This window comes from Pristiophorus japonicus, chromosome 10 (assembly GCF_044704955.1).
Source record: "Pristiophorus japonicus isolate sPriJap1 chromosome 10, sPriJap1.hap1, whole genome shotgun sequence".
NCBI classification, from domain to species: Eukaryota; Metazoa; Chordata; class Chondrichthyes; family Pristiophoridae; genus Pristiophorus; species Pristiophorus japonicus.
This window is the reverse complement of record NC_091986.1, coordinates 112,494,971-112,512,732: the sequence shown is the minus strand read 5'-3', so window position 1 is coordinate 112,512,732 and position 17,762 is coordinate 112,494,971. Positions and strand designations below refer to the sequence as shown.

Below are 17,762 nucleotides of genomic sequence, written 5' to 3'. Positions count from 1 at the left end.
GTTTGCTCTTATGTATTGCCTTTCACGTCTTCAGGAAGTCCCATAGTGCTTCACAGTCAAAGGATTACTTTTGATGTGTACGTGTCTTATTTAGGCAAATGTGGCAGCAAAGTTAAATACAGCACGGTCTCACAACAACAGGGAATGATCAGTTATCTGTTTTATTGCTGGTGTTGGTTAAGGGATAAGAGATAAATGTTGGCCAGGATCAGCCCTCTGCTCTGCTTTAAATGTCATAGGATCTTTTATATCCATCTCAATAGGAAGATGGGCTTCAGTTTAACATCTCATCCAAAAGATGATACCTCTGACAATGTAGTACTCTTTTGAACTGTCAGCTACATTATGTGCTCATGGAGTGGGGCTTAAACCCTCAACCTTATGACTCAGAGGTGAGAATATTACAACTGAGCCAAGCTAATACTAAGTATCCATATAATGCAGGAAGTCCCAGGTTTGATCCTTGGTCTGTGCTGAATTAACTAATCTCAGTCAGGGAGGTGGTAAAGACACTATAATTGCTCAATGCTGCTGAGTTAGAGTTGGGGAAAATCACTCAAGGTTACTACTCCAAATTACAAAGAGTCCCCATTTTGGAAATTGACTGCTGGGAACATTGGGTTTAACTGATATCCTGCCTCCACCCCCCACGCCACCTTGCCAAAGCTCACACATAGATAATTGCCACTTGGGAGAGATATATTGAGGGTGATTGGTGCTTGTGAAGTTAACACTTTCCAGAGAGGAACAGAGGGGTGGGGGGAGGGTAAAACAACCAGCAATGGTTTCAGCAGTGGTAATCAGTTTAATGAGTTAATGAATCATTCAGCATGAGGGAGCTAAATTAGCATAATTAGGATATAGTCATTAACCAGAGAGTTCTTATCAACTATTTCAACAGTGCACACAGTTCATTGCACCTCCCTCAAAGTATCATGCTCAACATCACCTTCAAGTCCTTCCCCCACAGATGGCATCAGTGTTCATGGTTTAAATTAAATTGTTTTTCAAAAACTAGAATGACAAAAAGGGCAGAGTTATCAAGAACAGTTTGGCAAACACTGAAAAATTATGAAGTGCTGTCAAAACATGTGACTGTATTTGAAAAGGTGAACAGATGGATGTTTAACTTCCTTTTTTTCATCCTTTGAAAAGGTGACTGCCTTACTGCTGGCAGAGGAAAATGACACCAGGAGGGTAAGATTCAACTTTAGCAGCGGCACAGAATGGGCAGTAGCAGATCAGACGATGGTATACACCCTGCACAATTTTCCTTTCCATTGAAACTGCCAATCTGCTCGTCCATTTTACGCCCCTGTTGAAGTTGAATTTTACCTCCTTATTTCTACTTGTTTCCCCAAATGGAAAGATGGTGTCTTCTGTAAAGTTAGTTGTTACAGAGACACTTGTTTTTTTGTCAGAAACCTTTCTTTTGTTTCTTACTGCTGTGAAGCACCTTGGGATGGTTTTCACTGTTAAACGTGTTACATAAATGTAAATTGTTGTAATTGAAATGGGAATTTGGATTTATTCATATTTCTCCCAATATCACCCCCTCCAGATTCCAGTTAACAATGTTCCTGCTGTAAATGACAATATTGAAACTTAGTATGGAAGCTGTTACAGCGCGATTCCGACCTAGGACTTAAAACAAGATGAGCAGTTTCTGTTGCTTCTGAAGGAATTGAGTGTCGGGGTGACAATGTCAGACTCGACAGACTGTGCAAGATCATTCTCACTAGCGATGATGTGTTTCACCAAACATCGAGCTGCTTCATCAATGTTGACATTTTCCTGCGGATGAAAAAAAGGAAGTTAAACATCCATCTGTTCACATTAAGAAAAAATATAAGTACATGTGTCTGGACTGTGAAATAAATACATCGTTGCACTTGTACAGAGGATCATATCCATTAAATAATTTTAAAGTTCATAATATTACAGCTAGGATTAGTTTCACCAATCCATCCCATAGGAATATATCTGCCTTTTTTAACCCAGGCTCCAACGCTAAGTTATCTGAGCAGGTATCATCTTGTTACTCAGGCTGCTGATAACAGGTCTCATTTTCCTTTGCCTAAATGCTCTGTGTATGTTAGTTTGTCAGGTATTGGGAGAAGGAAAAGGGATAGAAGAACCAAGATGTGTGAAAAACTGGTGGTGGGATTTAACCAACATGAATGACAGTCCCTCGAAGCGAGGATGACTTGCTTCCACACCAAAAAGGGATGAGTTCACAGGTATTTCAAGGAAGGACCCAATATTCCAGATCCCGAACTACATCTTGAAGGGTGGAAGATGCCTATGCGTGGATTTTTTAAATGTGTGGTGGCCATTGCACACCAGCCCCCACACGGGCTTGACAGAGATAGGTCTTGGTCCAGTGGCAAGGATTACCCAAGACGACTGGAGACCAACTCTACTGCACTGACCGAGCACGCACACATATCGCAGTTGGGCTGACCCGCGCTGCCCAATATTCTGGGTCATTATGTTGAGCGCTTGGAAGCCCGTATAATCTGGGTGGTTGGTGTTGCCAGGCTGGGCCTAACATTTAAAGGAGATAGAAATTCATCTTCGGCGGAAGCTCAAAATGAGTCATATTGCATCAGCCGCCCATTCTACGCATCGCCCGTTCTATGCATCGCCCAATATTCAATTCCATTAACTTTAATGAGCGGCTGATGCAATATCACTCATTTAGCACCACTGTCCAAATGAATTTCAACCTTCTAAGACAATTACAACCAATGCATCCACAATCCCTGCCGCTACCTCTCTTAAGACCCTAGGATGCAAGCTATCAGGTCCAGGGGATTTATCTGCCTTTAGTCCCATTATCTTACTGAGTACCACCTCCTTAGTGATTGTAAGTGTATTAAATTCCTCTCCCCCCTATAGCCCATTGACTATCCACTGTTGGAATATTGTTAGTGTCCTCTACCGTAAAGACTGATACAAAATATTTGTTCAGAGTTTCTGCCATCTCCATGTTCCCCATTACTAATTACCCAGTCTCGTCCTCTAAGGGACCAACATTTACTTTAGCCACTCTTTTTCTTTTTATATACCTATAGAAACTCTTGCTATCTGTTTTTATATTTTGTGCTAGTTTACTTTCATCGTCCATCTTCCCTTTCTTAATCATTTTTTTAGTTGCTCTTTGCTGGCTTATACAAAAAGCAGAGAAGTCCTGCTACAACTGTAGAGGATATTGGTGAGGCCACACCTGGAGTACTGCATACAGTTTTGGCTCCGTATTTAAGTAAGGATAGACTTGCATTGGAGGCTGTTCAGAGAAGGTTCACTAGGTTGATTCCGGAGATGAGGGGTTGACTTATGAAGATAAGTTGAGTAGGTTGTGCCTATACGAATTCAGAAGAATGAGAGGTGATCTTATTGAAACTTATAAGATAATGAGGGGGCTCGACAAGCTGGATGCAGAAAGGATATTTCCACTCATAAGGAAAACTAAAACTAGGGGACATAGTCTCAGAATAAGGTGTCACCCATTTAAAACAGAGATGAGGAGAAATTTCTTCTCTTAGAGGGTTGTAATTCTGTGGAATTCGCTGCCTTAGAGAGCTATGGAAGCTGGGACATTGAATAAATTTAAAACAGAAATAGACAGTTTCTTAAACGATAGGGGGATAAGCAGTTATGAGGAGCAGGCAGCGAAGTGGAGCTGAGTCCATGATCAGATCAGCCATGATCTTATTGAATGGCGGAGCAGGCTCGAGGGGCCGTATGGCCTACTCTTGTTCCTATTTCTTATCTTCTTATGTACGCTATCCCCCTTGCAATAAAGACAAACATTCCATTTGCCTTCCTGATTACTTGCTGTACCTGCATATTAACTTTTTGTGTTTCATGCACAAGGAGTCCCAGGTCTCTCTGTACTGCAGCACTTTGCAATTTTTCTCCATTTAAATTATAATTTGCTTTTCTATTATTTCTGCCATGGATAATCTCACATTTTCCCACTTTATACTCCATCTGCCAAATTTTTGCCCACTCACTTAGCCTGTCTATATCCTTTTGCAGATTTTTTGTGTCCTCCTCATAAATTGCTTTCCCACCCATCTTTGTATCATCAGCAAACTTGGCTACTTTACACTCGGTCCATTCATTCAAGTCATTAATATAGATTGTAAATTGTTGAGGACCCAGCACCGATCCCTGTGGCACCCCACTGGTCACTGTTTGCCAACCGGAAAATGACCCATTTATCCCGACTCTCTATTTTCCGTTTGTTAGCCAATCCTCTATCCATGCTAATATATTACCCCCAACCCCATGAGCTTTTATCTTGTGCAGTAACCTCTTATGTGGCACCTTATCGAATGCCTTCTAGAAATCCAAATACACCACATCCACTGGTTCCCCCTTATTCACCCTGCTCGATACATCATCAAAGAACTCCAGCAAATTTGTCAAACATGATTTCCCTTTAATAAAACCATGCTGACTCTGCTTGATTGAATCATTCTTTTGCAATTGTCCCACTACTGCTTCGTTAATAATGGACTCCAGCATTTTCCCAACGACAGATGTTAGGCTAACTGGTCTATAGTTTCCTGTTTTTTGTCTGCCTCCTTTTTTTAAATTGGGGTGTTACATTTGCAGTTTTCCAATTTGCTGGCACCGCACTAGAATCCAGGGAATTTTGGTAGATTACAATCAATGCATCCACTAGCTCTGCAGCCACTTCTTTTAAGACCCTAGGATATAAGGCATCAGGTCCAGGGGACTTGTCTGCCTTTAGTCCCATTATTTTACCTAGTACTACAGGTGCAGTGCCCCGAATCCGGAACCCTTGCGATCGAGGCCGTTCCGCTTTTCCGTTTTGCCGGATTTTGGAACGTCTTTCTGACATGAATCCAGAAACACCCGAGACCAGATTCGGGTATTTCCGGATTTTGTAACGTCAGAAGGTGGGGGGGGTTGGTGCTTGCCAGATGATGAGGTCATCCGGCGGGGCCCGCCATCGAGGAGGTGTTCGGGTGGGGCCCCACTGCCGGGGAAGTGCTCAGGCGGTCCCCGCCGAGGAGGAGTTGGTCGGACAGCCCCATCGCGGAGATGGTGTTCAGGTGGGCCGGCGAGGCGACGTCGAGGTAAGGGCAGTGGTGGTGAGGCGAGGCCCGAGGTCGGGCAGCGGCGAGGCGAGGGGCGGTGAGGTGAGGCCCAAGGTCGGGCAGCGAGGGACGGTGAGGCGAGGCCCGAGGTCGGGCAGCGTCGAGGCGAGGGGCGGTGAGGTGAGGCCCGAGGTCGGGCAGCGGCGAGGCGAGGGGCGGTGAGGTGAGGCCCAAGGTCGGGCAGCGAGGGGCGGTGAGGCGAGGCCCGAGGTCGGGCAGCGGTGAGGCGAGAGGCGGCGGGACCTCGAGTTCGGCAGGTCCGGTTTCCGGAACATTTTACGGATTCCGGACGACCCTGCCACCAATCGATCCGGAGTCCGGATTCCGGATGCTCAACCTGTACTTCATTAGTGATAGTGATTGTATTAAGTTCCTTCCTACCTATAGCCCCTTGATTATCCACTATTGGGATGTTTTTAGTGTCTTTAATTGTGAAGACCGATACAAAATATTTGTTTAACATCTCTGCCATTTCCCTGTTTTCCATTATTATTTCCCCAGTCTCATCCTCCAGGGGACCAATATTTACTTTAGCCACTCTTTTCCTTTTTATGTACCTGTAGAATCTCTTACTATCAGTTTGTATATTTCGTGCTAGTTTACTTTCATAATCTATCTTCTCTCGCAATCATTTTTTTAGTCATTCTCTGCTGGCTTTTAACAATTTCCCAATCCTCTGGCCTCCCACTAGTCTTGGCCACACCGTATGCCTTTGTTTTCAATTTGATACCCTCCATTATTTCCTTAGTTAGCCACGGATGGTTATCCTTCTCTTACAGTCTTTCCTTCTCAATGGGATATATTTTTGATGGGAGTTATGAAATATCTCCTTAAATGTCTGCCACTGCTCATCAACCATCCCATACTTTAATCTATTTTCCCAGTCCACTTTCTCCAACTCTGCCCTCATACCTTTGTAGTCTCCTTTATTTAAGCTTAGGACCCTGGTTTGAGAACCAACTTTCTCACCCTCCAACTGAATTTGAAATTCAACCATTTTATGGTCACTCATTCCTAGAGGATCTTTTATGATGAGATCATTTATTAATCCTGTCTCATTACACAGTAATAGATCTAAGATAGCCTGCTGCCTGGTTGGTTCTGCAATGTACTGTTCATAGAAACTATCCCTGGTACACGCTATGAACTCTTCCTCAAGGCTACCCTGGTCAATTTGCTTTGTCTAATCAAAATGAAGGTTAAAATCACCCATGATTATTTCCGTTTCTTTATTACTAGCCTCCATTATTTCTTAATTTATACTCCGCTCAACAATGTAGATACTGTTAGGGGGCCTATAGACTACACCCACCAGTGACTTTTTCCCCTTTATTATTCCTTATCTCCACCTAAACTGATTCAACATCTTGATCCTCTGAGCCAATATTGTTTCTCACTAACGCACTGATCCCATCCTTTATTAACAGTGCTACCCCACCTCCTTTTCCTTTCTGTCTGTCCTTCTGAATTGTCAAATACCCCTGAATATTTAGTTCTCAGCCTTGGTCAGCTTGCAACCATGTCTCTGTAATGGCTATCAGATCATACCCATTTGTATCTATTTGTACCGTCAAATCATCTATTTAGTTACGAATACTATGTGCATTTAAACAAAGAGCTTTTAAATTTGTATTTTTTAAACCCTTTTTTCCTGCTTGTTTCCTCTGTCCTTCCAATTCACTTTCTACATTTTTGCTTTCTAATTCCAGCTTTACTCCCCTCCCTACTGAATCTATTCAGGTTCCCATCCCCCTGCCAAGTTAGTTTAAATCCTCTCTAACAGCAATAGCAAAGCCCCCCGCGAGGATATTAGTCCTGGCTCTGTTGAGGTAAACATAAGAACATAAGAACATAAGAATTAGGAACAGGAGTAGGCCATCTAGCCCCTCGAGCCTGCTCCGCCATTTAACAAGATCATGGCTGATCTGGCCATGGACTCAGCTCCACTTATCTGCCCGCTCCCGGTAACCTTTAATTCCCTTATTGGTTAAAAATCTATCATCTGTGATTTGAATACATTCAATGAGCTAGCCTCAACTGCTTCCTTGGGCAGAGAATTCCACAGATTCACAACCCTCTGGGAGAAGAAATTCCTTCTCAACTCGGTTTTAAATTGGCTCCCCCGTATTTTGAGGCTGTGCCCCCTAGTTCTAGTCTCCCTGACCAGTGGAAACAACCTCTCCGCCTCTATCTTGTCTATCCCTTTCATTATTTTAATTATTTTTTTTTTGGTGCAACTTGTCCGGCTTGTACAGGTCCCACCTCCCCCAGAAGTGGTCCCAATGCCTCAGGAATGTAAAGCCCTCTCTCCTGCACCATCTCTCCAGCCACGCATTAGTGTTTGAAGGGGCAACCAGCAACTCTCAGTTTTGCTGTACCTATCACTGTATCTGTTAACCAACTGAAAAAATGTTCTAGTGCAAGTTGGGATAAGAAGATTTTAAGGGCTGTTCTGGGAAGCCTATGTCCAAGAATCCATCATTCCTGTATTAGTATTAGTGTCACCTTTCATATTCCCACTGTACTGTGGAACTTGGAGGAAGAGGATGATAATGAGGAAGAACTGTTGGATTCCTGGGACATGAGGCAAAAATCACAAAAGGGAAGTGACTATCTAATGTTACTGAATAAATAGGTTTGCAACACAAATATCAAGATCTTAGAGGCTTAGAAGGCTCCTATCACCAGGGAGCCAGTAATAGGGTAGTGTGACAGTGTAGGAGGATGTCCAACTGTACTCCAGAGCACTCACGGTGCTGCCAGTTACAGTGAAGATGACAACAACTTGCATTTATATAGTGCTGTTACTGCTGAAAAACATTGCAAGGTGGTGTATGGAGGATTAATCAAAGAATGATGGACTCTGAGCCAAAGAAGGAGGGCTGACTAAAATCGGTCAAAGAGATGGGTTTTAAAGAAAGGAGGGGGAGGTTTAGAGGCAGATAGATAGAGAGGAAATTCCAGAGCGTAGGGTCTAGAGGGCTGAAGGCACAGCTGGCAATGGTGGGGCAAAGGGAATGAGGCATGCACAAAAGGACAGGGTCGGAGCAACGCAGAGTTCACAGAGGATTGGAAGTCTGCAGAAGGTTAGAGTTAGGGAGGATGGAGAGTATAAAAGGGATTTAAGTACGAGGATGAGAAATTAAAATTTGAGGGAGCTGAAAATGCCCACCGCTGGGAATGGAGTGCACCTATCTTGGAAAAATACTGGAATCCATTATTAAGAAAGCAGTAAGCAGGACATTTGGAAAAGCATAATAGAGTCAAGCAGAGTCAGCATGGTTTTATGAAAGGGAGATCATGTTTGTCAAACTGGTTGGAGTTCTTTGAGGATGTAATGAGCAGGGTGTATAAGGGGGGACCAGTGGATGTGGTGTATTTGGATTTCCAAAAGACATTCGATAAGGTGTCACCTTAAAAGGTTACTGCACAAGATAAGAGATCAAGTGGTTGGCGGTAATATATTGGCATGGATAACAGATTGGCTAACTAACAGAAAAAAAGTGGGGATAAATGGGTTATTTTCCAGTTGGCAAACGGTAACGAGTGGGGTGCCACAGGGATCGGTGCTGGGGCCTCAACTATTTACAATCTATATTAATGGCTTGGATGAATGGGCAGCATGTAATGTAGCCAAGTTTGCTGATGATACAAAGATGGGTGGGAAAGCAAGTTGTGAGGACACAAAAAATCTGTAAAGGGATATAGACAGGCTAAGTGAGTGGGCAAACATTTGGCAGATGGAGTATAATGTGGGAAAGTGTGAGGTTATCCACTTTGGCAGGAAAAATAAAATAGCACATTATTTAAATGGAGAGAAACTCAAAATGCTGCAGTACAGAGGGACCTGGGGGTACTTGTGCATGAAACACAAAAAGTTTGTATGCAGGTACAGCAAGTAATCAGGAAGGCAAATGGAATGTTGGCCTTTATTGCAAGGGGGATGGAGTATAAAAGCAGAGACGTCCTGCTACAACTGTACATGGTATTGGTGAGGCCACACCTAGAGTACTGCGTACAGTTTTGGTCTCCTTATTTAAGGAAGGATACACTTTCATTGGAGGTAGTTTAGAGAAGGTTCACTCTGTTGATTCCGGAAATGAGGGGGTTGATTTCGGAAAAACGGATGAGTAGGTTGGGCCTATACTCATTGGAGTTTAGAAGAATGAGAGGTGATCTTATTGAAACATATAAGGTACTGAGGAGGCTCGACAAGGTAGATGCAGAGAGGATGTTTCCACTCGTGGGAGAATCTAGAACTAGGGGCCATACTTTAAGAATAAGGTGTCGCCCATTTAGAACTGAGATGAGGAGGGATTTCTTCTCTCAAAGAGTCGTAAATCTGTGGAATTCTCTGCCCCAGAGAGCTGTGAAGATGTGGTCATTGAACATATTTAAAGGTGGAGATAGACAGATTTCTGATCGATAAGGGAATAAAGGGTTATGGGGAGCGGCAGGGAAGTGGAGCTGAGTCCATGATCAGATCAGCCATCATCTTATTGAATGGCGGAGCAGGCTAGAGGGGACTAATGGCCTACTCCTGCTCCAAATTCTTATGTTATTATGTTTCTGTTGTTTTTGCCGGCGCAGTGGCCTCTTGTGCGAAATTCCGCTCTTTGGCTTTTTTTTTCCAGCGGATCGGAAGCCGGTCATAATGGGGACGGATGTGCAGCGGTAAGTGGAAGTTCGCAGTCTAGAGGGGCAGAAATTGGGGGCGGGTGTTGTGGCTGTCTTTCAGTCATCAACCTATCACCGTTGATGTCATCATGGCACCGCGTCACCATGGCACTCCCCTTTACTTAAAGGGGAGAACCTGCGCGATTTTTGAAGTTCGATCTATTGGGCCACCAGGGAGGGTTTTGGCCGGACCAGCAACCTGGCACCCAAGAGAGGGTACGAGGCTGCCTATTGGCGGCATGGCTAAACCCGGGGGTATAATTTTCGGCCCAACATGGCAGTCAGCCGACAAAAAAAACACATGGCGGCAGCGGCAGTAGGTCCTCCCCTTTAATGGGAGCTGCACCGCCATTTTAGAAAGATTCCAAGCTCAGTGCACCAGCACATAAAGCTGCTTTTGGCACTGTGTGACGGGAGCAAGATTTTCTGGACAGAATTTCACCATCGATGGGGGGGAAACTTCGGTGGTACATGTTCTGATGATGCACTTAGGACAGATCGGCAGCAGCAGAGCGGGGGGGGGGAGGTGGGGGGGCAGCGGGTCACCATCGGGATACCGCAGGAGCAGATTGCACTCCGCAGCGTGACTGCCAATTTCCGGCAGTAACAGGCCTTCAGGGAAGGAGCAATTTTGGCCCCCAGGTGTTCAGGGACCGGCAGCCTGTGTCGGTCAGCTCACAAAGAGGTGATGGACGAGTGGAACTTGGTGCAGTTGGGAGGATGACCTGGTGAGCATTGCAACAGTCAAGTGTGGAGGTGAAAAAGGCATGGAAAAGGATTTTAGCAACAAACAGGCTGAAGTAGGGACAAAGACGGGTGATGATATGGAGGTTCAATTATAGGTTGTAAGCTCAGCGCAGGATCAAATAGGAAGCCGAGATTATGAACAGTCTCCTTCAGCTTGAAAGTGGCTGAGTTGGGGGATGGCAAGGGTGCTGAGGGTAAAGAGTTCATGGTGGGGGCTAAAGACAAAGGCTTCTGTCTTCCCAACTTTCAACTGAAGTAAGCTACAGCTCATCCAGGACTGGATGTTGGAAAAGTAGCTGACAACACAGAGGTGGTGTGGAAGTAGAGCTGGGAGTCATCAGTGTATATGTAGAACCTAACCTCATATCTTCAGATGATGTCATTAAAGGGCAGCATGTAGATGTGGGACGGGGGGGGGCGAGGATCAATCTTTGGGCTTTCACTGTTTTGCCTCTGGCTCTTTCCGAGGGGCCGGGAAACATCAGTAACATCAGTCAATCTGCAGTTCATTGCTGCATAAACCAGTTGACTAATTCACTGTTTGACAGAGAAAACAATTATACACTTTCCCCATGGTGGCAAGAAAACCAGATGGAATTGATGGTTGAGTCTGGGACACTGGCTGTAGATATTATTCTGTGAGTATAACTATGTCCTGTCCTGCCTGCAGGACACCAGAGGTGGTGGCACAGGGATATATAATTGGGAAGGAAAGCCTTGGGTGTCCTCAACGTTGACTCCGGGCTGCAAGACGTTTCATGGTGTCAGGTCAAACATGGGCAAGGAAACCTGCTCATTACCACCTACCGCACTCCCTCAGCTGTACTTCTCGATGTTGAACACCACTTGGAAGATTCACTAAGGGTAGCAAGGGCACAGAATGAGCTCTCTGTGGGGGACTTCAATATCCATCACCAATAAAAGCTCGGTAGTGCCACTATTGACCGAGCTGGCCGAGTCCTGAAGGACATAGCTGCCAGACTGGGCCTGCGGCAGGTGGTGAAAGAACCTACATGAGGGAAAAACCCACTCGAACTCACCCTCACCAATCTACCTGTCACAGATTCATCTGATCATGTTAATATTGGGAGCAGTGACCACAGCACAGTCCTTGTGGAGATGAAGTCTCCTCTTTACACTGAGGGCACCATCCATCGTGTTGTGTGGCATGACCACCATGCTAAATGGGATAGATTCAGAACAGATCTAGCAGCTCAAAACTTGGTATCCACGAGGCACTGTGGGCAATCAGTAGTAGTAGAATTGTATTCCACCACAATCGTTAACCTCATGGCCTGACATATCCCTCACTTTACCATTACCATCACGCAGGTTCAATGAGGGGTGCAGAAGAGCATGCCAGGAGCAGCACCAGGCTTACCTAAAAATGAGATGCCAACCTGGTGAAGCTGCAACACAGGACTACATGCATGCTAAACAGCGAAAGTAGCATGTTATAGCCAGAGCTAAGTGATCTCACAACCAATGGATCAGATCAAAGCTCTCCAGTCCTGCCACATCCAGTCGTGAATGGTGGTGGACAATTAAACAACTAATGCGAGGAGGAGACTCCATGAACATCTGCATCCTCAATGATGGTGGAGCCCAGCATGCGAGTGCAAATGACAAGGCTTTAAAGTTTGCAACCATTTTCAGCCAGAAATGCTGAGCGGATGATTCAATTTGGCCTCCTCCTGAGGTCCCCACCATTATAGAAGCCAGTCTTCAGACAATTCGATTCCATCCACGTGATAATAAATAAAAAATATACATATCAAAACACAAAAATAAATTAAAAATGGCTGAGGGTACTGGATACAGCAAAGCCTATGGCCCCGACAACATCCCGGCTGTAGTGCTGATGACTTGTACTCCAGAACAAGCCGCACCTCTAACCAAGCAGTTCCAGAACAGCTACAGCATTGGCATCTACCTGACAAAGTGGAAAATTGCCCAGGGAAATCTGAGGGAAATCCTTATTAGTCGGAAAATTGTGTTGGGGAAATTGATGGGATTGAAGGCCGATAAATCCCCAGGGCCTGATGGACTGCATCCCAGAGTACTTAAGGAGGTGGCCTTGGAAATAGTGGATGCATTGACAGTCATTTTCCAACATTCCATTGACTCTGGATCAGTTCCTATGGAGTGGAGGGTAGCCAATGTAACCCCACTTTTTAAAAAAGGAGGGAGAAAGATAACAGGGAATTATAGACCGGTCAGCCTGACATCGGTAGTGGGTAAAATGATGGAATCAATTATTAAGGATGTCATAGCAGTGCATTTGGAAAGAGGCGATATGATAGGTCCAAGTCAGCATGGATTTTTGAAAGGGAAATCATGCTTGACAAATCTTCTGGAATTTTTTGAGGATGTTTCCAGTAGAGTGGACAAGGGAGAACCAGTTGATGTGGTATATTTGGACTTTCAGAAGGCTTTCGACAAGGTCCCACACAAGAGATTAATGTGCAAAGTTAAAGCACATGGGATTGGGGGTAGTGTGCTGACATGGATTGAGAACTGGTTGTCAGACAGGAAGCAAAGAGTAGGAGTAAATGGGGACTTTTCAGAATGGCAGGCAGTGACTAGTGGGGTACCGCAAGGTTCTGTGCTGGGCCCCAGCTCTTTACACTGTATATTAATGATTTAGACGAGGGGATTAAATGTAGTATCTCCAAATTTGCGGATGACACTAAGTTGGGTGACAGTGTGAGCTGCGAGGAGGATGCTATGAGGCTGCAGAGTGACTTGGATAGCTTAGGTGAGTGGGCAAATGCATGGCAGATGAAGTATAATGTGGATAAATGTGAGGTTATCCACTTTGGTGGTAAAAACAGAGAGACAGACTATTATCTGAATGGTGACAGATTAGGAAAAGGGGAGGTGCAACGAGACCTGGGTGTCATGGTACATCAGTCATTGAAGGTTGGCATGCAGGTACAGCAGGCGGTTAAGAAAGAAAATGGCATGTTGGCCTTCATAGCGAGGGGATTTGAGTACAGGGGCAGGGAGGTGTTGCTACAGTTGTACAGGGCCTTGGTGAGGCCACACCTGGAGTATTGTATACAGTTTTGGTCTCCTAACCTGAGGAAGGACATTCTTGCTATTGAGGGAGTGCAACGAAGGTTCACCAGACTGATTCCCGGGATGGCGGGACTGACCTATCAAGAAAGACTGGATCAACTGGGCTTGTATTCACTGGAGTTCAGAAGAATGAGAGGGGACCTCATAGAAATGTTTAAAATTCTGACGGGGTTAGACAGGTTAGATGCAGGAAGAATGTTCCCAATGTTGGGGAAGTCCAGAACCAGGGGTCACAGTCTAAGGATAAGGGGTAAGCCATTTAGGACCGAGATGAGGAGGAATTTCTTCACCCAGAGAGTGGTGAACCTGTGGAATTCTCTACCACAGAAAGTTGTTGAGGCCAATTCACTAAATATATTCAAAAAGGAGTTAGATGGAGTCCTTACTACTAGGGGAATCAAGGGGTATGGTGAGAAAGCAGGAATGGGGTACTGAAGTTGCATGTTCAGCCATGAACTCATTGAATGGCGGTGCAGGCTAGAAGGGCCGAATGGCCTATTCCTGCACCTATTTTCTATGTTTCTATGTTTCTATGTATGCCCTGCCCACAAAAACAGGACAAATCCAATCCGGCCAATTACCCAATCAGTCTGCTATCAATCACTGTGATGGAAGCAGTCATTGACAATGCTATCAAGCGGCATTTACTCACCAATAACCTGCATACTGATGCTCAGTTTGGGTTCTGCCAGGACTACTCTTCTCCAGACCTCATTACAGCCTTGGTCTAAACATGGACAAAAGAGCTGAATTTAGAGGTGAGGCAAGAGTGACTGCCCTTGACATCAAGACAGCATTTGACCGAGTGTGGCATCAAGGAGCCCTAGTATGTGAATGGTCAGTGAATTTTTTGCAGCATTAATCGCAAGTCCTTTGTCTAGTACTGCTGGAATTCACAGAATCTGTCACCTCCTGCAAGCTCTCGGCCCAGCATTTTGCTGGTCCAGAAATCATCTTGTGGGCACACCACATCCCTGCTGGCAACAAACTTTCTAGAGACTCGTCTTCAAATCAGGGTGCCCTGCTAATACTGTTTATACTGCTTGCCACTGTCTTCGACCTTTCTGCCTGTTTATACAACCTCCATTAAAAAAAAACATACTCATTTTAAACTGCTGCAGTGAAGGGATTCCCACCCCAAACTGGTGAGTGCCAAATCTGAAGTGATAATCCTGCACGACCCTTGCCCATGTCATTTAGATAAGATGAACCAGGAAAACAGTTGTGTTCAAAGCTGCCGAAATTGTATGCATGTGAAAAGCAGACTGTCTGACTTATGCAAGAGCGAATGGGGGTGAGGGAGTGCGTGGGGGGGAGAAACTAGGGCCAGCTTTTTAAGCAGTTGACCTTCTATATTTGATGAGAAATAATGGACTATGGGACCCAGAGGGAAATAGGTCAGTAAAATACTTAATAATTATTTTTGAAACAAAAAGTGATGGAGAACAGAATAGGTCAAATTGGAAAGAAATTAAAAGTCAATGCAAATTAAAGTAATAAAATTGGTGACAAAGAGTGATGGGGGAACATATGCCAAGAAAATCAGAACTGCAGTGCTTAACATTATTATATTTAAAATGTTTTAACTGATTATTTTTGTTGTATTTAGTTAATATTGCAGTTATAACGCCTCAGGCAAGTCACTTGCCAATGTTCACTCCTGATGAATTGTTGTGATTGCCATAGAACTGTACCAGCAAGAATCAGAATCTTCAGCGTAGGAGGGGGGAGAAATGGAAACATTTGGCAAAAAACCCGTAAATAGTTTGTGATTTAATAATACACAAGATTCTCCTGTACGATAGTCTCTTTCAACCACACAGATGGAGAGTTATGAGTAGGGCATGTTACTGATGGGTATTTACATAATTTTTCTACTATTGCTGCTGATAACGCTTTTCCAGCAGTACATTAAACCAGCAAAGTCTACTTTTATATCACTGACCTGACATAAGGAATCACTGACACCAGCCAGTAAATACTATGTAATCAGGACTAGATCAAAGTAAGTGCCTCCCATCTGCTTATTAGCATGATACTTTAGATGCTGCTCCAAAAAGGAGAAAAGTATTTTAAAATAAAGTTTTAGCTTGTTTAACGCTTGCTTGTCATACTGGGCGAAGTCCTCAATGAATCTGTGTCTAATGAGGATGCCATCCTTGGATACAGTCGATAGCCAGTGTCATTTTCTTGTGTGTAATGTTGTAGAATTATAAAATGTACATTTCAGTCAATGTGTTTGCGCAAACTCTGCTCTGTTGCTTTAGGTGGAGTAAAGTCACAGAATTGTGTCTGATCTTGTGTTTTGCTTTCTAAACTCCTTTTCTCTCACTAAAAACTTGCATATTAGTATTGTGCCAAGATGCACCTTGCATCTTCCTGATGTGTCTCCAAATAACAGAAGCCATCATTGCAATGCCCTATTCAATTTGAGCCTATGGGATTAGACTTCAAATTATCAAAACCTGATGCAATCTAAATACAGCACATCCTCTCACCATCCTGCAGGAATCCTGTGGACTAAATGGCACTAGAATTCTTTACTAAAGCTATAGGTTAAATGATGTGCTATTGCTTCTAGTATATCTGACTGCACAAAGCAGCAGTATGGGTTTGTATTGCTGGTCTTGGTGTGATATTGGGTAAAGTTTGTGGCCAGAAAATATATATTTTTTAACAACTATGTTGTGCATGTACTGTTGTTTCTCTCACTCCTACAAGGGCCCTGAAATCCACCAGTGCTCTATAACGTCCATCCCGCAATATAAATGGGATGGATTCCAAAGCAGTGGCAGCATCAGAACATTGTATAATTGCCGGAGGTAGAAGAGGCTCCAATATAACCGGAGTATTAAATCAGATTGTGAAATTGTAGAGTTGGGGAGTACATGAGATATACAAGATGCACTGCCTCAACCTATTTACAAGAGTTCAACAGATTATTGCCATCTTAACGAAGACAGCATGGGAACCCAACAACAATTATAATTTCACAGTGTGCATTTCCTAGACTGAAGAAAGTGAGCAGAGTAGAACCAGTCATCAGTAAATGGTGACCTTTGGGTTTCCATCTCACTTGATTTTTTTTTCACATTACTGAGAAATTCTGCATGCACTTGGGATGTCATTTTAAAGTAACTTTAAAATGTAATTAAAGTAGCAGAAGCAGAGCAGCATTAGAATGCTGCATTTACATTACAGCACTAGGACTGGCAGCAGCCCTGGCTTTGGGCACACGTTAGTGCCTCTGCAGATGTGGACATCCAGAGGTACATCACTGCCAGCAGCAACTGTAAACTGTAAACTGCATCATCTCTAATACTGCATATCAACAGGGTGGGTCCATGGGCAGACAATAAAACAAAGTTGTTCTTGTGTTACTACTTGTGCTTGCAGTATGTTCTACAATGAAAAAGTACAGGATCACTGGCAGCTAAGACAGACAGTACATCTTTTACAGTCTCAGTAAGTAGCACCCTGAGTCAGAAGGTTGTGGGTACAAGTCTGACTTGAGCAAAAAAAATCTAGGCTTATACTCCAGTGCAACCCTGAAGGAGTGTTGCACTGTCAGAAGTGCCGCCTTTCAGATGAGATGTTAAACCTGCTCTCAGGAGGATGTAAAAGATCCCAATGCACTATTTTGAAGCAGAGCAGGGGGAGTTATCCTTGGTGTCCTGGACAATATTTACCCCTCAATGAACATCACCAAAACATTATCTGGTCATTATCACATTGCTGTTTGTGGGAGCTTGATGTGTGCAAATTGGCTGCTGTGTTTCCTACATTACTACAGTGACAACACTTCAAAAAGTACTTAATTGGCTGTAAAGCATTTTCGGACATCCGGTTGTCGTGAAGGCACTATATAAATGCAAACCTTTCTTTGATTTGAACCAATTGTGTATGATCTAAATCGGCTAAAATATCTCATCCTCATGTTGCGTTGGATACTCTATTAAAAGATTACAGGACACTATAACAAGTTTTACAGGTGTTTAAAATAAACCCATTGGGATCCACCAGGGCAAATGCTCAATTAATTATGATATCTGCTGGATCTCATAAGACCCTTTGTACTATAAGTGTTTGATGAAGAATAGAGAGCTAATTTAAGTATATTTT

The 17,762-nt window shown here is 43.9% G+C and overlaps 1 protein-coding gene across 1 annotated transcript in view; it reads right to left on the bottom strand.

The window, feature by feature from the left end:
- Positions 1-1,638: 1,638 nt before the first annotated feature.
- The window catches only part of LOC139274787 (ras-related protein Rab-38-like), a 116,181-nt gene continuing 100,057 nt past the window's right edge, over positions 1,639-17,762 (bottom strand). Inside the window, exon 3 of the mRNA XM_070891478.1 lies at positions 1,639-1,794. Within this exon, the coding sequence (XP_070747579.1) occupies positions 1,639-1,794 (156 nt within the window). The remainder of the gene's footprint in view (positions 1,795-17,762) is intronic.